Genomic DNA, 22,071 nt, shown 5'->3' with positions numbered 1-22,071 from the left:
TTAGGGATATTATTTTTTATAGTATCATCCGAAAGATGGAATATTCCGAACAAAGCATATGAAGTTTGAGAAGTAATTAGATTTCATCTTTCGAGGCACATATGCTATTGGTGGGCGGATGTGGTTATACATATTTAATGTAATTATATATATTTATTAGGGTCATCCTATTTAATTCGGTGCATTCTAAAAGCATTAACATTAAGGGCATTCTGATTATTTTATCATAATGCAGTAGAATTGAACAACTATATCAAACAACAATTACTAGATTCTGGTAAACAACACAACGCTTTTATAGACTATATCTAAAAAGTTTTTTAGTGTTCCAACTTTGTACAGTTATTTTTAATCATAGAATTTGACAACAAAAGTTGAAAGTGTTATCAAATGAGGCCTATATGTTTCGATTATTAAAAAATCACGTCAATAATTTGAACCAAACAATCTTGTAGATTATAAAATCTGATCATGAGCAAGAATCAGATTCAACAATCTGAACCAAAGACCCCCTACGAAAAATAGATGGCGAGGGGGAGAAGGGAGGGGAGGACAGGGTTTAGGAATGAAAAAAGTGTGTGTGTGTGTGTGTGGTGTGTGTGTGTGTGAGAGAGAGAGAGGTGGGACAAAGGCAGGGGCGAGATGGGTTTGAATCAGCGTTCATTACCAGGCCCACCTATATATACGGATATGGATTTATTTCAGGCCTAGTATGAGGCATGTCAATAGTGACTATACATTTGAAAGAACATGAATAACGATGTAGTTGACGAATTAAGTAAATAAGATGGGCTAATAACCAACAATTATGATTAATTGATAATATTAGTTGATAATTTTGTTTAAAGATTAAATCAAAAGGTTTCATCAAACCTAATCCATGTCAAGTAGACTGCCCTCTAAGGTCGTTGGGCAATGGACTCAAATGCTAGATTTGTACCCAGGCCCACCTATTTATAAATGGACATGAGTTGGTCCAGGCTTGGTTTTGGGCTGGGTCAGATTTTGGCTTGGAAATTGGGATGGTCCGTGGGCTCGAGAATATGCAACATGCTTCAAGCCTTCGCAGTACCAAAAATATAAAAATAAATCAAACCACCCAAATCCACTGCTCACCACAGCTAGTATAGTTAATAAGGGAATTCACAATTTCAGTTCAATGAGTAACATGAATTTGTGACTCATATGCACCGTTCCACAGCAATTTCAATATTAAACTACCAAACCAATAAAACATTTTATAGAGAAGCGAGGTAAATGAATTTTGATCTCATCTATTTGGATTTAGGAGTCGCTATCATTTAAAGAGTTTAAAGTATGAATGAACACCATAAAAGAATTTTAGAAAATTTATTTTTCAACAAATTAGTGACTCAAACTGGTCTAAACTTTGAGATTAAGAGTAAGGATGTTCGATTTTGAGACAAGGAAGGTGTTAGACACCTTATCTCACCTACCAAGTTGAAGTGAAATATAAATTGATTTTTTTAATCTTTTTTGAAATTAGAAAGAAAGTAAATATTTACAAATAAAAAATATATATAATTTGATCTTTTAACTTGCAAGTGTATTCAATCAATGACTTCAAATACCTTTAATCACTTGTTCTTAATGATCTTTGCACCTCATTGAGTCTTATCAATCATGATCATCAAATGGTAAAAGTGTAATAACTCACATTTTAGATAATTCTATTCAAAGGGTTGAAATATCCAAGTCCTTTGAATTCGGTTAAACTCTAAAAAACTAAGGAGCAATAGCATGTAATTTATAATAGAGAATTGGACTTTTAGGGCAATTGCACTAGGTAGGCTCCTAACAACTTAAAGAGTGGAAGGGTAAAAGTTTTAGAGGATTTTTGTGGGTGAGCAAAACGGTCAAGAACCTTTGAACTTGGTCAATTTGCATAGAATTTAAGAGACAATGCCTTGAATTAAAAATAAGAATAATGAACTTAAAGGCCGGTGACCCTAATTGAATCTCAACCAAATAAGGACAAGAGGATACTTGACTCTTTGTAGGGATCAAAGGTAATCAAGAGTAAAGATTAAAATAACTAGACAATTACTAGAAGACTAAAGTTGTAAAATTAAGGAATGCTTAATGCATGAGCAAAATTGGAAAATGGTTGGATTTTCTTTATGAATAAGAAATTAAGATAGGGTTTTAAGAAGTAAATCCCTAAGCAAATCTAAAGCGTTCAAGTGCACTTTGGTGAGTTAAGTTCAATACAAAATATACAGGAGTCGATGACTTACCCAAGGTTTAGTGTGAAATTTGCTAGGGCCATAGGTAAGTCATCGGCTCAAAGGAAAATTAGCCTAGGTCATGGCTAACCCACGGCCTAGCTTAATTTTAAGCATTGAAAAGTGATTTTGAAGAGTTGGGGTCCACAAAAATAGGCCCCACTTAATTAAATTAAAGACTTTTGAAACGAACTTACTTTAGAACTCTTGGGCTCGGTCTGGACAAATTGAGGTATCTACACATTCCTTTCAAGAAATTCCACACGAACCATCCACCTAATATGACATTACTGTTTCATTCCAAACACATTGCAACCCACACACCCCTCCTCTTTTGTTTCCTTTGGGGTCTTTTGAAGCAAATTCCTGATCAATGGGCCAAAAACCACATATCAGCACTTCCCATGGCTCAAACTGGTGTTCCACGAAAACAAGCTTTAAACTTTCGAATATATTACCTTAATGTCATTGACGGGGTTGACACTCTTCCTAATCAGAGAGGTGACCCCACTCTGCTTTTGGTAGGGTGCTCACAAGAGGATACCAAATGCATGCTAGGATCCACTCCCTTTTTCGTTAAGGAAGAAAGCGAGTGGATCTGCAAATTTCCTCATCCTCAAATCAGTCCTTCCCACAGGGTATTGTCTCAATGAATAAGTGATTGTCGGAATAAAATCTTGATAGAATTCGAAAAAGCAAGCGGCAAGTCCAAGGCAATAAAATAAATAAATAAATAAAGGTCGTTCACCCGTGGGTAAACAACCGGTCCTATAAAAAGTATAAAGAGAGGGGAGGGGGAGTTGACACATATGGCTGGTTCCCTTTGCAAATCTGTAAACTTCAATAGAGATGGTGCCCCGGGGTGGGTAGGAGCAGGTCAAGTCCGTTTCACTGCGGCAACAGCAGCGTCCGGATCTGATCTATCTACTCGGCAATTCATCTGGTGACTTCATGGTCGCCACAGAAGCTGGGATATATGTCCCTGCTGCTCCACAAAAGGCCTTATGAAAGTCCTCCACCAGACTCTGAGGGCTCGTTGAAGATTAGGACAGTTATCACTGGCCTTCAAGAAACTGCCCAACCATACGAGCATTGATTCTTGCTGTCACGCTCGTCCACCACTTGCCTATCAAGTAAAATCTCAAGAGCTATTTGCCTCACCATAGGACCTTTTTTGTCCATAAACCCAGGTTCCACAGCTTGTCTGCACAGAAGCAACAGAAAATCAATACAGCTTCGATACAAGTTGCATATATTTTTGTTGCAGATTTCAGCAGAACCATCGTTGCTGAGGAGATTGTTGTTCTCCCTTAGAAGCCTCAACGTGAAGCATTTCTTGTCATGCTGCACTCTTCCCTCATTGCTTTTGAGAATCCACTCCATTACGTGTGTGGGTAAGTATGCAATTGGGGGGATTGGCAGATCACAAGATACCCATTTAAATACTGGGGTGACAATGGCATTCTCACTTTGGAGGCTTAAGACCGACAATACCACCTTTTCTTCTTCCTCTTCTCCAAACATGACTGTATGCATCTCTGGAAGCCAAGTGATTCGGCACTCTGCAAAGCATTTTACTCTCAAATATTATGTATAGAAAGTTTGGGCATTTTTAATGCCCTTTTAGGCAACAAATAAAGTAGTGTAATGAAGAAAGATCACTTGATAGCACAAGAAAGAGAAACATACGAGACATCAATCAAATTGCATGGAGAAAGTCTAAAGACTAAACAATCAAATTAAAGCCAGTTTGTTGAGTAGTCTACAATTGCAACCTTGAGTTTACAGTTAAATACTAAATTACAGCCACACTTTTATGTTTGAAGGGTACCTGTCAACCATGAGAAATTCTGGCCCTCAACTTCACTCATGGACTCATATTTGGCCAAATATTTATGCCATCAATGACACAACGAGAAGGACTTCATAGATCATAAATCATATCAAGTGCAAGTTCATGGTGATCAAGGTTTCTAAGTTCTAACTCATGTAACAACGAGAACGAAACATGTTTCGGTGTCCCGGATACAAGATAACTAAGAATGAACAAGAAAGGATAATCAGGAAATCAACCACAACACAAATATTTACATGGAAAACCATAAATCAGGGAAAAACCATCAAGTCACATCAATTTTACTATCTCAAAAACCAAAAGAAAAAAAAAAAGGCAAAAAATAAATTGCAATCATTTTTCCCACAGAGAACGAGAATAAATACCCCAAACAAATTTAGTTTAGCATACTACCATCAGATCAGAAGTACAGAATTTCCCTTCAGGCCAGGGGCTTCACCCCTGGACCTCAAAACTCAACCCACTGAAGCTGTGGCTTGATTAACAGAACATCCATGTAGACCACTACCATCAAACTCCAGGAAATATAACACTCCCATCTTTTTTAAGTTGAATTAGAGATCTCGATAGAGAGATATAGTTTCCAAAATTTTAGAAGAAATCATTTTTTTTCTTCTATCATTCATTTGGTAAAACACTATAAAGATAAGTTGTGGAACAAACACTCAATTATACGCTTTTTTGGTTATACTCTTATAGTGCCAATTTATGCCTAAATAAAGTTTACATAAGGTGGACCATGTTCCGATGTACCTTTTACCGTATAATTATGTCATATGTAAAAAAAATTGATAAATATAAGTGCATAGATGACATACCATTAATTTAAACAAATACTAGAAAACAAATGAGGAAGAATATGCACAAAAACAAGGTTTCATCGTGCTGCTGTTACTTCATGGATTGCGATTTAAAAATCTATTCCACCATTCAATGGTCGAAGCATAACTCATTTCTTTGCAATACATCAGTCCTACAGTCTCTCTATAAATCTCCAAATCCCCACAATCTCCAATTTAAAGACAAGATAATGAAGAGTACTGCTGCTTAGAAAGTGTATCTGTGAAAAAAAAAATGCTATTTTCCCTAACCACATTCTTGTGAACACTCATTATCACGGAAAATCCATGCTTTCCACACAGAACAACCATCAAATAGCTTTTTCCACTCTCAACAAACCCACCAGTAATATTGGAGCTTAAAGTTCTTCAATTATTTGAAGAGGAGAGGATTTTTCTTGTTTAGAGGGTTTTGCTTCTTCGAGATGGATGTCTTGGGAGGTGTGGATGAAGGTCTGGGTTTGTTTTGGGGATTTTGAGCTTTGAGTGTAATCTGAAACACAATGGGAGAGGGACAACACCAAAAGCATTGTAGTGTTACGGCAATGGGGATGTTTCTGATCTCGGCGTGACCCTGCTCTCCTTTTGCAATTCTAAATTGAGTCACATTTAACAGGCCCTTGAAATTAAAATCACAATAAAATAAGACAATCCAAAGCTAACCCAAAGCTAAAGATCTTAATGGATCATGAAGTTTATTTAAACATCCTCTAGAACCATGAATTATATTTCCTTCAAAGTGAATGATATAGGTATTTAGACCTAAAACCAAATATCTAGAACTCAAAACATAATTACTCTTCCTCTCAATTCCTAAATGGGATCCTTATAAAATCACAGAAATTAAAGATCTACCTAGAAAATCATTAACCCCAATAGCAAGAACCATTAACTTAATACTAAATGCACTATCTCTACAATCATGAATTAGGCTTTCCCTGCAGCAACGAATCAAGGTCGTTTTAGAAAGAGAAAATTATATACTAGCAGATGTTTAAACAAAAAGTAAAATTTCAGAACCAAAAATTTAAAATTCAAGACATCTCGATCTATCTTTGCAACTGCAAGCACTAATCTGGGAAAACTTAAATGAAAGCATTCAAATCCAAAAACTACTAAATCCCTGTCTCCACTACATCCTATTGTAAAATTGGTCCCAAACAAAGTATCATAAAAGAAAACCATGCAAATGAGAATCACATTGTAGAACCACTTCAACCATGAAAAAGGTCTCGTAACTACTCAAAAACCACTTACCAATAACTGGGTTTTCTGCAACATCTTTGAAACCACCCTCTCTCTTTAGTTCTCTTTTTCACTCCCAAGCATCAAGTAAACCAAGGGAGATTCGCAGATTGAGAGACTTGATGAACGAATGTTTGAGAAGGGTCTTTTCGAGAGTTGCTATCAGCACTCCAACTTTTACTTATTACATCCCAATTAAAAATAATTGAATATTTTAATTTAATATTTAAAAATAAAAAAAATAATAATAATAATCCAACGTGCCAGAGTCACACAATTCTTTTTTTTTTTTAATTAGACGGGTCAATCGGCGCTAATTGCCAACTCACGAACTTTGAAACTCACTGTTTTTTTTTTGGACATTCAACATTCACTCTAAAGGGTGAATGTTATGAACACTCCGTGCGTCCCAACAAAAACTCATCCCCCATACGTCTCCTCCATCAAGTCGGCTGAAAAACACCTTGTAAGTTGTCCTCCTCCTCTTCTCTCTCTTGTGTGGTATAGATACCTAAAACCCATACCTCACATTTTCATCTTCCTCATGTTCTTCTATCTAAAAATCTTTTTCTCTAGATTCATTTCTTCTTCTCCATCAATGGATCGAATAAAACTTAATTGAACTTATACAATAACTCACCAAATCCCAAAGATTGAGAGAGGATATGGAAGGAAAAATTGAGTCTGATTGCTTCACCTCTTTTTATTTTAAAAATGAGAGAGAGAGAGAGACCCTCTACATTGTTGATAAGTATTTTTTGGATTTTTTTTTTTCTAATTTGAGCTCTCATCACATCCAAACATTGGTATTCATATTAACTGATACTTTTGGAGGTTGAACTTAGAGAATTGAACTCTTGAAAGTTGAACCCTTTCAATAAACTCTCCATTTCCAAACATACCCTTAGTTTTTTAAAAATGATCAAAAATGAATTAAATACTGAACAGTCTTAGCCTAATTCCCCAAGAAATTAGCCTCCACTTCAAATGTTGGACAGTCCAGCAAATTATTAAAACGTTGGATTGTGACTTAATTCAGTTTTGGTGATTTTTGACAAAAAAATTATAAATATTAAAATTATTTAACCCTCTTTTAATAAGTTTCCCTTGATAATAAGTCAAAGTTAAGATGTCTCACAGACTATTCACTTTAATTCCTAAAACATGTTTTCTAGTGACTTCGTCATTTTTATAATCAATGAACTTGTTGATTATAAAGTTATTATAAAATTATCTACTATTTCGATGATAATTTATTAATGAATTTATTAATTATAAAAATGACAAAAATACTGAAAAACAAGTTTTGGAAATTATAATTAACACTTCATCAGAAATGAAATTCGAATATAAGTTGCACACATTTTAAAATTTTCTTTTTTTCTTTTTAGATTTCTATTTTTTTCTAATCTTAGTTGTAAACAACTACTTACATTGTTTGTAATGTTGAGATTATAATTTATGTCAAACCTTTGTAATGTTTGAAATATGTGTTTTAATTTAATCTAAGATGTAATAAGTAAAAGTAAGGGTGCCAATAACAGCTCTCTCTCTTTTATTTCCTACATCGTGAGACGGTTACGAGCTTTCCTGAAATAAAGGTTGCAGGAGTTGTGGTAGTTATAAGAATTAGGATGTCCGTACGTCCCCCCTCAGTTTCCGCTCTCCTCAAGACCTCAACCATCTGACTGTTTCAATTCTTCCAATAAATCCAATGAAAAATGTACAATCCTCCTTCGTTTTCGCTTGCTCCTTCTCATCTCCTCTTTAATCTTCTTCAAAGTTTAAACCTCATCATCATCCTTCCTCTCCTCAATCAAATTGAAACAAACAAGTCAAATACAAAGCCAAGTTTACAAACAAAAACGAAAAAAAAGAAAAAGAAAAACACACACACACACACTATTCTTCGAATGGAGAAAGGCCCTCCTGTGAAATCCGGCAGTTTTGCCTCCCAAGACGAAGAGAAATCCGACACCGATCCTTATCAGCACCTAAGTCCACAGACATTGATCTAAAATCTGACGATCAAGAGGTCATTGTCGAAGAAAAACAGGAGGAGAAAGAGAACACCGAAGAGTCTTCTGATCTCGATGATTCCAATCTCGGTAAACTCTCAGAAGAAATCGATCAGTTTCTTAGCATTCTCTCGTCTGCTAAAAGCAATGCAGACCCAAACCTAAACCTTCCTAAGATCCCGAGTTGTATAGAGAAATTCTTGAATCTTGTTGAAGTAGGGATCGCCAAATGTTATTCTGGAAATGTTCCAGAGAAGTGGTTTCAGGATTCCGACGATGATTCATCTCTTCTTGAAGCGGTTAATATGCTCTCAACACTGACAAGAACGCTCAGAGAGTTCCATTCTGAGCCCAAATATGCTTCTTTAGTCAACCGAATAAGCGCTGTCTTACAGCGAGCAATGTCGTTTTTAGAAGAGGAATTTCGGGTTCTTCTAGAAGATTATAGAAGACGTGGTGATTCAGATCCGAGCGATCTAAAAACCAAGCAATCTTCATCCAGTGAATGGGATCGCTGCACCTTAACGCAACAAGAGTCCGCCGAAGATGATGATTTTCCTGGATATTCACCAAAAATTGTATCAAAACTGAAACGAATTGCGATGGCGATGATCTCTTCTGAATATGAAACAGAGTGTTATCAAGTTTACAGCATTGCAAGGCGAAATGATTTCGAGGAGAGCTTGAATAAGCTAGGATTTGAGAAAATTAGCATCGACGACGTGCAGAAGATGCAGTGGGAATCTCTAGAAAAAGAGATCGCCATGTGGATCAATGCAATCAAACAATGCATAACCATCTACTTCACCGGTGAACGAAAGCTATGCGAGGAAGTATTCGCCAATCATCCATCAATCTCTTATAGCCTCTTCAGTAACCTTACACGTGGTATCATTATACAGCTTCTCAATTTCTCTGAAGCAGTGGCCATGACAAAGAAATCAGCTGAAAAGTTGTTCAAATTTCTTGATATGTATGAAACTATGCGCGATCTGATTCTAGCCATGGACGGCTTATTTTCGAATGATTTATGCCAAGAGCTGAAATCTGAAACCTTATCTGCTCGTTGCCGACTCGGTGAGGCCGCAATCAGGATTTTCAGCGATCTTGAGAATTCGATCAAGAGTGACATGGGAAAAACTCCGGTTCCTGGTGGTGCAGTTCATCCCTTAACGCGCTACACCATGAACTACATAAAATACGCTTGTGAGTACAAGGATACCTTGGAACAAGTTTTCCAAGAACACCAAAATATCGAACAATCCGACACACCGGTTGCCGAATCAGACGTTGAGACTAACACACCAAGCCACAATAATAATGAGACGGCCAAGCCATCACCCTTTTCAGTACAATTGGTGACAGTTATGGATCTGCTCGACTCAAACCTCGAATCCAAATCAAAGATCTACAAAGATCTGTCTTTAAGCTACATTTTCTTGATGAACAACGGGCGGTACATTATGCAGAAAATCAAAGGATCAAATGAGATCCACGACTTGATGGGAGACACGTGGTGTCGTAAGCGATCATCTGATCTTCGACAGTACCATAAGAACTATCAGAGAGAGACATGGGGAAAACTGTTGGGATGTCTGAAGTTCGACGGTTTACAAGTGAATGGGAAGGTAGTGAAGCCAGTGCTCAAGGAAAGGTTCAAGAGCTTCAATGTGATGTTCGAAGAGATACACAAGGCACAGAGTTCATGGGTTGTTTGCGACGAACAGCTTCAGTCAGAGCTTAGGGTGTCCATTTCAGCAGTGATAATTCCAGCATACCGATCGTTCTTAGGTAAGTTTCGACAATACTTAGATTCTGGAAGGCAGACGGAGAAGTATATTAAGTATGGTCCAGAAGATATTGAGACGTACATCGATGAGTTATTCGATGGAAATCCAGCATCAATGGTGAAGAGGAGAACATGAACATGGAAGGAAGGACAAAACACACTGAGTGAGTGAGAGAGAGAGAGAGAGAGAAGCAGTCATGTTCTCCATACATGAAAATGATGTATAATCTAACATAATTTTTGGGATAAAGTTTGTTTTGGTGATCTTGTAATCTAATATAAGAGGAATTATATTACCATGTTTGACATTTCATTTTAGAGAAATTCAATAGTACACGTCAAATAAAAATAACTAAACACTACTCATATCTTACTCTTCTGTTACGATTTATTTGTCCCACATCGCCTAAGTATGGGCTTGGGTATGTGTATATGAGCTCCTGGGCATCCTCCCCTTGCAAGCCAGTTTTAAAGGGTGAGTCTACCCAAGGAATTCGTATCAAATGGTATCAGAGCTGACACCACATCATAAGTATGGGCTTGGATGCAGTATGGGCTGCGGTTCCATGGTAGTCGTCTCCGAAAAAGGCTGTCTGAGGGTGCAGTCATCATGGAATGTTACGATCTATTTGTCCCACATCACCCAGTATGGTCTTGGGTATGTGTATATGACCTCCTGGGCACCCTCCCCTTGCAAGTTGGTTTTCAAGGGAGAGTTCTACCGAAAGACTTCATATCATCTTCCTTTTCTAGGACTTTAATTGAAGAAGAGGAACCCTAAAGAAGAAGATCCCCTACATTTACAACTCTTGTCCATTATACTTGAAAGGAGCCTATACTCAATTAAAAAGCTGGGCAAGTACTCCAAACAGCTGGGGGCTTGTAAGTGTGGTGAAAGTTTAGGCCTATAAAGCATTTTTTAGCTCTCAAAAGGCAAACTGTATAATGCAATCACATTCTCTGTTCTAGTTGCTGGAGCAGACTAAGGGTGTCAATGGGTACCAGCTACCCGATGTACCCAAAATTGATTAGTCGATTTTGGTTTACCAGTATGGACCCAATTATTATTATTTTTGTTTTGGTTCATTTCTGAACTGACGATGTTCAAGGATACTAGGAAGTGATTTTCCTTCTAAACAAAGGAGATAGATGTTCCTTGGATAGGATAACTTAACAGGAGAAGTGATGGATATAATCGTTAAGCATGATAGCATGTGGAGATGAGACAAACATGTTATTGATGAGAACAAAACCAGAACATTGTATTTCCTGCCCTTCTATGAGAGAACAAAACTTACCTAGCATGTTTTTTCTGAAAGAAACCTTGATAAGTAAAAGATATTTAGAAAAAAAAAAAATCTGTTTTACGCATATAAGCTGAAACATTATTCATCGTCCAAAAACCTTTGGATATTTATCTCTCTCTGTCCCTCTGTGAGGACTACTAGCCTTGGCATTAATCCAGTAGCTGACATCTACTCTTCTTATGAAGTACATTACGTGCCCAAACAAGGTCACATATTGATCAAGATATGGACTCTTGTGAAAGCCTCGACGGTCCACCCCACATTTGGATGCGCTCTTCAGCTTTCAAGGCCTGCATAAAGTCATTGTCATCACAATTTTAGATTTTCGTTGTATAGGTGAAGGGTAGTGAATCCAACATCCATACTATACTGCAAGGGTTGGATGAATCCGTTACCTCTTTCTTCCAGCTTGTGCGAAAGATGATAGTTATCAAAATGACTGCCTGTAATAGAGTTCCTAATAACATCCCACACCAAATGCCCTGTATCATATTAAGATGAGCTTCCACAATTAAACTCAGAAATTTTTCAATAGTTTTAGCATGGAAACAGTTTTTTGGACTTCCTACCATAGCTCCAAACTTAAATGTAAACCCAAGTAGGCCACCAATCGGCAAGCCAAATGCATAATAGCACCCCATGTTCACATAGGCAACCAACGACTGCCAACCAGCTCCTATTGCTACACCTGCAATGTTAATAGAAGAACAACAACGACAAGGAATTAATATGTGGATCATATTTCAATCTTCGAATGAAATTTTCTTTAATGGAGAATATATTTCAATCATTTGAACAAAATTTTGGTGAAAGACATGTTAAGAAAACAGGGGCAATCGAACCAATAAACGAATCGAAAAACCTAACGCAAATCACACAAAGAACACAGATTTTATGTGGTTCCCTCAAGATTGAGGAACATCCATGGATCACACTAATCCCTCTATGATGAAGAGAAAACTTGCAGTTATAGATTACTCCCTTTCACCAAAAAAGAGAAATATATATACCCCAAGAATCATAACTAGGGTTTTACATAATAATAGTTAAATTATAAAAATAGCCTTGGAAAATTTCTTTCGGGGTCCCTGACCCCAAACCCCACCTACCAGGCAGGAGGGCAGCTAGTCCCCCTCCAACCCCAAGCGAGCTCAGTGCCAAGCTCGACCGGCGAGACACATGGCTTGATTAACAATACCTATTTAGTAACCAGTACCATCAGGCTCCACAAGACCAATAAATTCTTTCATGCATTATTTTCACAATTAAGAGAGGCAGTTCGAATACATATGTACCAGAGAGAACAGGTTGAACACTGTTCAAGAAAATTGACACTGAAAGAAGAGTTCCAAGCTTAGAAGTTTCTTCGACGACTGCAGGTATATCCGTAAACAACTTAGGCAAGTCACTCTTAGTTATGAAAATCAAAAGCATTAAGATAACGCCCACTATGGCTGATGTAGTAACTGCTAAAGCAACTGATAACTTTGCAGCTTTTGGATGTCCAGCTCCGAGTTCATTGGAGACTCTCACACTGCATAAAAATTGAAAACAAGAATAATACAAGTATGATCAATGCGATCCATTTTGGTATCCCCGAAGAACAATCTAGAACTAATTTATGGACTGCCAAGGATATTAACTGACCCGACTGCCACATTGAGCCCAAGAGCCATGACCAGTGTCCAGACTACATAATTTACACTGCATACATAACTAAACAACATGAGACATTCAAATTGCTTATTATAATTTATCCAATAAAGCATGATTGTATGATCTGAGGCATTAAGAAAAGTTGTATAATTACCAGATGGAGACCGCATCTATTGTGATTTCAGGATTACTCAAGTGACCTACAAAAATAATAATTGCTGTGTAATACCAAGTCTCTAAGCTGCAAAAAAGAGCACACATGCCAAATCAAAAACATTTTATTAATTGGAGGAAATCTATGTTATATGAGTACAGACTACAGACCACAACATCACAGCTGAGGAGAGTGAGAGCCTAACAAAGCCAGACAGAGATTTAAATGCCGAGAGGGAAAAGCCCTTCCATGATTCATGGAAACATCCAGATGTGAGATAGACAATCTCTGCCAAAATGATAACAAACCATGTAAGGTCTGCAGCAATGGCCGCACCCTTCAGTCCAAGGCTGAGTTTGTTCACATAAATCCAACAGAACAGAGAATGTAACAGCAGAGCCACTCCAGATATCATTGTCATGACCCATACTCGACTTTGAGATTGGAAGAAATTCTGGAGTGGGAAATTGAGAGCATAGGCGAAAAGCTGAGGGATAGCTATTACGGTGTACTGGCCTGAGAGATCCGCTATCTGGTGAGATTGGTGAAGGAGTTTTAAGATGGGAGTCGCAAAAATAAACATTGGAGTAAGAATCAATGCTGTCGATAATGTAATTATACACGAACGTTGCATGTAAATTCCCAACATATTGAGCTTCCCAGCTCCTACAGCTTGGCCACAGAGTGTCTCTAGTGCACTTCCCATGCCTAACTGCACCAAAAAAATCATAATTCAATACGAACGAATTAATTGAGAAAAAGATAAATAAGATACAAGTGAGTTGTAAAAACGTCTGCACTGACAAGAATTCCATATGAAAAGGTTTCAATGACCATCAAAGCAACAGAAATGGAAGCAAGCTCAATGGTTCCCAATTGCCCAATGAAAGCTATTGAAACTATATCTATCGAGTACTGAAGCATAGACGTTAAGATTGCAGGACCAGCTATGCACCACATTTTCTTTGATTCCTCCCAACTTCGATTGAACAACTTTCTCGTATCCGAAACATCGAAATTCTCTGCTATGAATTGAAGTTCTGGCATTGTAGCAGTAAGAGATCCTTCCATATATCTAGCTATTTATTAAAACCACCCACCTTATTGCAACTTCCCTCACAATTTTGTAACTTACAACTCACATCCTTATAGTTCCTCTTTGATCTTACAAGTTACATCCAACTTGTGAAAAGCATTAATTCATAGAAAGTTCATTTTTTTGTTTCTATAAGAGCATTAAAAAATTTTGGGAATTTTTTTGACAAATTTAGCTAGAAAAGGTGATCACTTTCACTAGAAAAAGTTGTAAGAAGTGTCATGTGGGGTACAAAGAGAAGATCTCAAGTTGGCTAAACTTCCTGGATGAATGGATCTCGAGAAAATTTTAACCATTGTATCTGAGCATTTTACATTAATTAAATTAAAAGCTCGAAATATCAATCTCCTTGCTCATTATGAAAGTGCTCAAATCTGTCACTTTTATACGTCCACCAAAAGGTGGGCCTAATGGAGTAATACACTGAGTTCATTACCACAAAAATATAAAAGAGAAAAGTACAAGGGCAAGTTACCAAATCAAGTCACAGCAGAACATTCCAAATTATTTACAAAATCGGTGGAAAAGTGGTTTTGATGAATAAGTCCCTAACTACTACTTTTTTTTTTCTCTCTATATACATTCTCTTCACTCCACAAACTTTCTCATCAATTAGTTTTCTTTTGAATTATTTCTCCATGGGCTTCCAACAAATAAATGAGAAAACATCTATAAAACCAATTAACATAGATATTTATATTTTAATATAATATATCTAAAATGAAAAGATGAAATAAGAGAGCTTCTATTGTCACACCAACTTTTGCTAACACCACCCCAAGATGTGTGTTAATTCTATAATGATTCGCATATGAATTGGGGTGGCATTAGCAAAAGGTAGTGTGACAATAGAATTTCTCCAAAATAAAATTTGAAAAACCTCGTGATTTTCTTTTACTAAAATAAAAATAACATGAGAAGTTGTGGGAACAATAAAATATAAAAAAATCTATATGATCTAAGCTGTTCATGTAGAACCTCAATATATACGTTACATAATCTAATTAACCACAGTTATCGAGGACTTGTATCAGCCAAGATGCTCCTTGAGAATCGTAAAATCACAATCCTGAGTTTGAAAAATGTTAATCCACCCAAGGACGCAAGTGCTTAATCTCAAAAGATTACTTTCTTCCGAGATGGAAGCACCCAACATCGAGAACATGATGCTACTAGATTAGTATGTGAAAAGGTGATGTGACATCTGACCAATCCTTCAATTTGATATTTTACCTGAAGCATATGAGGATGTAATCTATTTTCCAACTTTCTAAGAGTCGCGATAACTGGACTCCCCCGCGTGATTTACTCAAAATACTCATCTGACGTGGGAGTGTATCATAACCATAGACCTTATTCCTTAAGATACACAATCGCCCATCCCCATAAATCTGTGTGATTGTGTATCTCGATGAAAGGAAATTTATGGTTCTGACACACTCACGTCAAGTGAGTATTTTTAGTATGTCACACGTGGGGGTGTTAGATTATCATTACTCAATTTCTAATCTTTCTTATATTTGTTCTATTTATCTATCGGTCATGATCAATTTTCATTTAATATCGAACAATCAGATTGGGCCCTTCTTGTTAAACTCCTTATTTATTTAGTTTCCTAATTATGTTAGTTTTGAAATGCAGTTTATTTTTTTTGTTTAGAAAGATATTCTCTCTAAGTTTTGTTGGACTTCAGTAAGAGTCAAATTATGACTATTCTCCTCTTGTTAATGAATTCACCTTCTTCATAGCTAAGAAACCTTACAGTTAGTATCGAGGCACCTTTTTTGGCATTTACCATGAAGCTTGAAGTTCAATTAGTTTTATCCCTCACCTGACAAATTGAATAAACTTTCAACGCATTGAATCGGATATGATGAGTTGTTGGGCAGGATGGAACGTATATGGAGCACTTTGAGCAATTGCCACTGATAGCACTCAAAGTATATGATTACCCAAATTAAGGTGGGACTAAATTTTAAGGTTACAACATTTATATTGATTTTCCTCCTTTAAATGAAGAGGAATCATTTGGTTCGATTTTTAAAAAAATTATTTTTATTTTTATTTTTTTATTTTTTTGCGGAGCAATATGAAAAGATCCATTGACATCATGACTAGATGGTGACTTTGAAATTAATTCATCTTATCGGAGATGTTATTCATTTGTATTCAAGGGTTGGAAAGCACTTTAGGTGAATTGAATTAGACTCAATTTACACGGGAATTGTGTACACCATTTAACACAATCTTCATATCAATCTTGGCAAATCTCTTTCCAAGTTGAATTAAATAAGGATTATTTGTGACTATCAATTGCAGTTAGTAATTGACTAATAGAACGAGAGAATTATTGGAAGACTTCTTGATTAGTTGATTTGCTTTAGGTTTGTGAAATGAATTACGATTAAAAATTCCAAATGTGAATCTATTACCCTTATACAAACTTTTAAACTTGCAAAAGCTTTGGGATGAAGTTGTGACTATGACAATCATAAAATTTGACCTCTCGAGTAAACTCCAATCGTCCAAGCCTTTTTGTTGCCCATGCTCAATGAGCAACTCCTGAGTCTACAACATCATGACTTGGGTCGATCCCTCTTGAACTACCACTTATTCAATGACTTTCGCCACTACAACAAATAGATAGGTGATCCAAAGGTCTTTGTTTCAACTGTGATGAACAACATGCATCATTGCAAGAAACCCCAAGTAATCCTTTTGGAGATCAATATCTGTGATGACCTAATGGATCATCACAAATTCTGAAGATTGAATGTCATTCTATAATGATGTAATGCCTAAATTATTTTAGAAATATTTTTGACATAATTTGACTCCACCATTAGTTCTAGAAGAGTTGAAAAACATAGGGTCAACTGTAAACATGAAAAAAATCCAAGTTCGACACAAAAACCTGGAAACCTTGATTAACGTGTTAGGAATTGAAATGTTATAGAATAATCTTTTGGAAAAACTAGTGAGCCAAGTATGTAGATATTGAAAAAATAGTAAGAACTGACTATTTAAACTTCGAAAACGAAGTTCAGATAAGGAAACAACGAGCCTCACAAGTATCGTGTGTCAAGTCACAACTGAGTTAATTCGAATCAGGCCAATTGACTAGAGTCAAGGGTATAAATCAGCTGCTTCAGTTGAGTCAAAACCAACTCGATAGCTAATCACTTGAGGTGTCAAACTATTAACATAAAAACAAAGAATAATGCTGGAGTGTCCTCAGGTTGGAATCTCATATCATACTTCTTGATGTGAAAGTATATGAGAAACAAAGATGCTTTTCATCAAGATATGAATGAAAAAGTATCTATGGTTCCTATCCACTTTCAAGTCAAGAAGTGTGATATGAGGTTCTAGCTTGAGGTCACTCCAGCACGACTCAAAAACGAAACTAACTTCACACCTAATCACTTGAGGTGTCAAGCATCAATATGTTTTGCTACCCAACTTTTACACAAGTTGCACGATAGCAAAATTTAACTCATTTAGCTAAGAAACACAAACATTTCATTTCTTTTATTCATTTAAAAGAAAAAAAAAATCCAAAAATTTTGAGCTACTTGATGTGTAACTTCTTTTAACTCAACTTTCATACAAAATAAAAATAAAAAAACTGGTTTTCATCAAGATGATACAACTCAAAAGTCAAGGAAAATTGTTAGAAGAAGATATTCTAGAGGGTAGTTGAAGTTTCTGTAGAAGGCACAAAATTAGGTAAGGAAAATCACAATTTTTAATCCTTGATTAGGTTTGAAATCAACCATAGATGTGAATTCATTTCAAGTCTAAAAATACTAAGAATAAGTTTTGATTAGCAGTTGATTTCAGATTTCAGATTTTAGAATTTGAATGGAAGTTCAAACTTTGACGAGACTCTAAAATCAAGAAGATTTGAAAAGAAAGCACTTTGAAAAATACTTGAAGAACTAATTAGAAGTCCAAATCGAAAGTAAAGTCAGGTAGGAAAACTTTTTTTTGTGCTTTATAGTTGTGTTAATTTTTTTCTTTTCTAAATATGTGAAAAGTAGATTCAAATATATATATATTTTTTTTAAATCAGACCTGACTTGTATTGGTTTTGATATACATGGATAGTGTTTGATGATATTTAGGAATATGAGCAAGAAATTTTGAAGAAAATCAAGATTTGTACAAAAATCTGGATTTTAATTCAAAATTCTTGTTGATAGAAGAATTTTCATCATTTATGAAATCAATATGTTGTTAGTCGGTGTCATCAATGTATAATTAATCGATATTACTGACTACCACCAATGAGTGATAATTTCAACAGTCCGACAGTTACTTCTGGTCTTCAGATTTTTGTAATGTAAAATAAAAGTTTTCAAAAAGGGAGATTAGTAATCAAATATCTTCTTGGGCTAATTGAACATAGACTAAGATTTTGATTGATTTTTTGAATTATTTTGAGTTTATCCTTTTAAAATAATTTATGGTGTGGAGAATACCATTTAAATGAAACTTATTGGTCGATGGTGAGAACAAGATTCTCATTTGAATGTATATGTGTTGAATACCAATTTGAGTGTCAATGCAATGGCGTTGTCATATAGGTCACTTTGTGAGGCAGATTAACTATGCATTGGCGCAGCCATGTAAGACTTAATTGTATGTTTATTTATTTTTTACTATATACTGAGGGCATTGCCACGTAAGTCGTATATGCATGTACGTGAGACATCCGAGAGTATCACACATATCTTGTATGTTTATATTTTCAAAAGAAAACATGAAGCTAGTATATCTATTAGATACTTGTTTACACATCATTAAAGAATTTAAGAATTCCTACAAAATTAACTTGTGGTTTTAGAGTGACAAATTAAGCTAGGATAGCAATAGTGGTACTTATTCTTTCTTGTAGTATAGGATGCACTGAAGAATAACATCACTATCGAGATTTAGGATAATTCCTTCTTTTTCTAATGGTGGTATTGTTTGTAAAAAAAAGAAAAATGACAGTTGTAACAGTTTAGGATGGTATGATAGGCTATGATCAATCATAGAGTCAAACATATTCCTTATTTTTTAGACTGTCATGTTATCCTTATTGTATATTGATGTCGAAAGATTTATTTGATATTTATATTGATAATTTTAGTTGGTTGATATCTTGACCATGATTATGATAACCTAGTAACATTCATTGAAAACCTACATGATTTACAATTGTTTAGATGATTACTCAAACATACCATGACTATATTATAGAAATATAAGTTTTTTATATTGGGTAATTCCCATTACTCACCTCATTTCCAATCACTAGTTTTAGATATCCCTGAATCAGAGATTCATGAGAAGCTTGTTTCGGAGATGCCAGAAGAGGGAGATATTGTGGTGATGTCGATCTAGAGTTTTGTTAAGTATGAGTGATTAGTATGATGAGAGGTTACTAATCATCTTTTCGTTATAATTGTATATATTTGTAATATAGCTATCGTTACTCTTTTTGTTGTACGTGTCAGACATGAAGAGTAGATAATATTTTACTTGAATTTTCGGATAAATATATGATCCTTTATTTTTGAGATGTCAATATATGCACTTTTATATATAGTGTTGAGTTGCTTCCGTTATTGTTATGATAAAATTGAATAGTTGTCAAGTTAGTTATATGTATCAAGTTTTTATATGAGATTTTAATATCTCACACTCGTGACCTATCACAAAATCATAGGGATCAATGAAAGGTTTTGGGGCATGACAATATTCTTTCCAAGTTTTTTTATTCATTTGAAGAATGAAGCCAAGTTGTTTTAAAAGGGGCGCACTTTAGAACTCCTTATTTAAATTATTACATTTATAAATAATTACCTATTATATAATTTATTCATTTTTTTTCTCATTAAAAAATTTACTATCTATCTTAGTGGGTAACAAAGGTGTGGAGAGGTTTTTAGGCCCTTCCACTCCTCGAGATGTAACTTCTTTTGGATGGTGTTGATGATCTTGATTTTATTGTTGATTTCGATCAAGCTTCTTTCAAATAACTTTCTCCTGGTCATAATGGTTGAAAACTATTGAAAAAGGTTGAAGACCTCAGTGTGAGGTTTGTCAACGTTCCTCTAATGATCTTGTTAGTACTTCGATTAAAGAAAACAAATAAATGAGAAGATATACAGTGAACTTGTAAAGCAATTTTTTTACTCGTAGACTTTTAGTCAACCAATTTTGAACTCACCCACTTCTAACCCTTCATTCAACTTGGTAGTTTGATTTTTATAGACAAAATCTAGAGAAATGTCTCACCATAATGTTGATCCAGGTGTTTAGATGAGTTATTGAACTGAGGTATACTTGATTGTTTTGAGAGATGAACTCATCACTTGTTAGTAGGATTGAACTTGATGTATAAGTGTTGCAGTTTATTAAATATAAAGTAAAATATCTCTAGCATACGGTATCCCATCAGTTTTATTCAGATATTTTTGTATCTTACTTAAAGTGGGCGAATATACTTGAATTGAGATACAAACTAGGGATCAGATATGAAATTGGGCTTAAGTCAAATACAAGCTCGGGTCCAGGTCAAATATGAACTAGGGATCATATACGAGCTCAAGTCTATGTCAAATATGAGCTAAGGATCATATACGAGCTCGAGTTTAAGTCAATAAGAGCTCAGGCTTAGGTCATAGACGAGTTTGGATCTTACCTTATTTCGTGAGAATAATAAAAATTTTGGGGGTAAGTGTCACAATCTTAGGTTGGGACAAAAGTGACTACCACAAAAGGGTACCTGATGGATATCATGTATGGGAAATGTTCAGCAACAAACATTTTGACAAACATTTTGGCAAAACATTTTTCAAAACATGGGTTAGAGGCTTTGGAATGGGCTGATTTTTTGTGAGGATGATCTCTACGGTGAGGAGATCATCATCACCAAAAATCAGCCCATTCCAAAACTTCTAACCCCGTCAAAAATGGTTTAAAAAAAATGGACGGTCCACAATTTTTCAACTTGCAAACTGGGGCTAGAAGTTTTGGAATGGGCTGATTTTTGGTGAGGATGATCTCCTCACCGTAGAGATCATCCTCACCAAAACTCAGCTCATTCCAAAACCTCTAACCCATGTTTTGAAAAATGTTTTGCCAAAATGTTTGTTGCTAAACGGGACCCCATGTATTTATAGGATCGATTTTTAGTCCAAGGATCTCATAATGAAATTGAAACTAATAAGAACCAGAACCGAATTTTATTTATGTTCCATTTTTTAATATATGTGGAATCAACCCATTGACACCCCTAGTGCAAATAGAATGGCCTTAGTTAGCATAGTTCTGAATTTTGTCCAAGATCGAGATGATTCAATGAGATGGATAAACATGATGTCTCAATTGTGAGAAAGAATCTCGCAAGATAAATGAGATGACTTAGATGAGATTTTGAAAATCTCATCTGACTCAGTAAAACTCGATCGAGTCAACTTGGATTTTATATATTTTAGTTAAAATAATTAATTTAAAAAAAAAAATCAAATACACATTATCTAAACAATTATATGATTTTATGACTAAATATCTTCTAATATAATTTTTTATATAATAAAAAATTATAGTTATTCATTCATATAAAATATATATATGAATGAATAAGAGAGTTACTATTGATACCCCAACATTTACTTATTACACTCCAATTTCTTAAATTAGTTATCACAACCCAAAGATTAAATCATACTCTTCACACGTTAAAAAGGTTTGGTTCAAACTATAATCTCAACCTTACAAAACTTGATAACATTCAATTCAAACAATTTCAATAATTCTTTATCGTAATGATTAGGCTCATATAAGATCCTAAACTTAAAAAAATAAAAAAAT

The 22,071-nt window shown here is 35.3% G+C and overlaps 2 protein-coding genes, 1 long non-coding RNA gene and 1 pseudogene across 3 annotated transcripts; 1 reads left to right on the top strand and 3 right to left on the bottom strand.

Annotated features, from left to right (window-relative positions):
• Nucleotides 1–1,563: 1,563 nt before the first annotated feature.
• LOC147407286 (uncharacterized) lies at nucleotides 1,564–6,328 on the bottom strand. Its single transcript, XR_015176745.1, has 4 exons — nucleotides 6,198–6,328; nucleotides 3,744–3,808; nucleotides 2,705–3,450; nucleotides 1,564–2,612 (listed from the first exon to the last, which is right to left on the bottom strand). It is a non-coding gene; the product is annotated as an uncharacterized LOC147407286 (long non-coding RNA).
• On the bottom strand, nucleotides 3,815–5,829 carry LOC147407287 (BTB/POZ domain-containing protein At3g50780-like; annotated as a pseudogene).
• Nucleotides 6,329–8,013: 1,685 nt separating the features above from the next.
• Nucleotides 8,014–10,300, top strand: LOC147407285 (exocyst complex component EXO70C1-like; the record flags this gene model as incomplete). The annotated part of the gene is made up of 1 exon (XM_086432600.1): nucleotides 8,014–10,300. A coding segment is annotated over one exon (2,115 nt), but the record flags the coding sequence as incomplete, so codon positions are not given.
• A 1,061-nt stretch (nucleotides 10,301–11,361) lies between these two features.
• Nucleotides 11,362–14,324, bottom strand: LOC147407284 (protein DETOXIFICATION 29-like). The gene is made up of 8 exons (XM_086432832.1): nucleotides 13,914–14,324; nucleotides 13,280–13,821; nucleotides 13,110–13,196; nucleotides 12,947–13,003; nucleotides 12,595–12,833; nucleotides 11,869–11,987; nucleotides 11,695–11,781; nucleotides 11,362–11,589 (listed from the first exon to the last, which is right to left on the bottom strand). Exons 1-8 carry the CDS (start codon nucleotides 14,178–14,180, stop codon nucleotides 11,518–11,520), a joined length of 1,470 nt encoding a protein of 489 aa, XP_086288958.1. The 5' UTR covers nucleotides 14,181–14,324; the 3' UTR covers nucleotides 11,362–11,517.
• Between the last annotated feature and the right edge of the window lie 7,747 nt (nucleotides 14,325–22,071).

Source organism: Akebia trifoliata, chromosome 3 (genome assembly GCF_017979445.1).
Source record: "Akebia trifoliata isolate Shusen 1 chromosome 3, ASM1797944v1, whole genome shotgun sequence".
NCBI classification, from domain to species: domain Eukaryota; kingdom Viridiplantae; phylum Streptophyta; class Magnoliopsida; order Ranunculales; family Lardizabalaceae; genus Akebia; species Akebia trifoliata.
The sequence above is the reverse complement of the archived record's forward strand: the minus strand, read 5'-3'. Positions and strand labels throughout refer to the sequence as shown.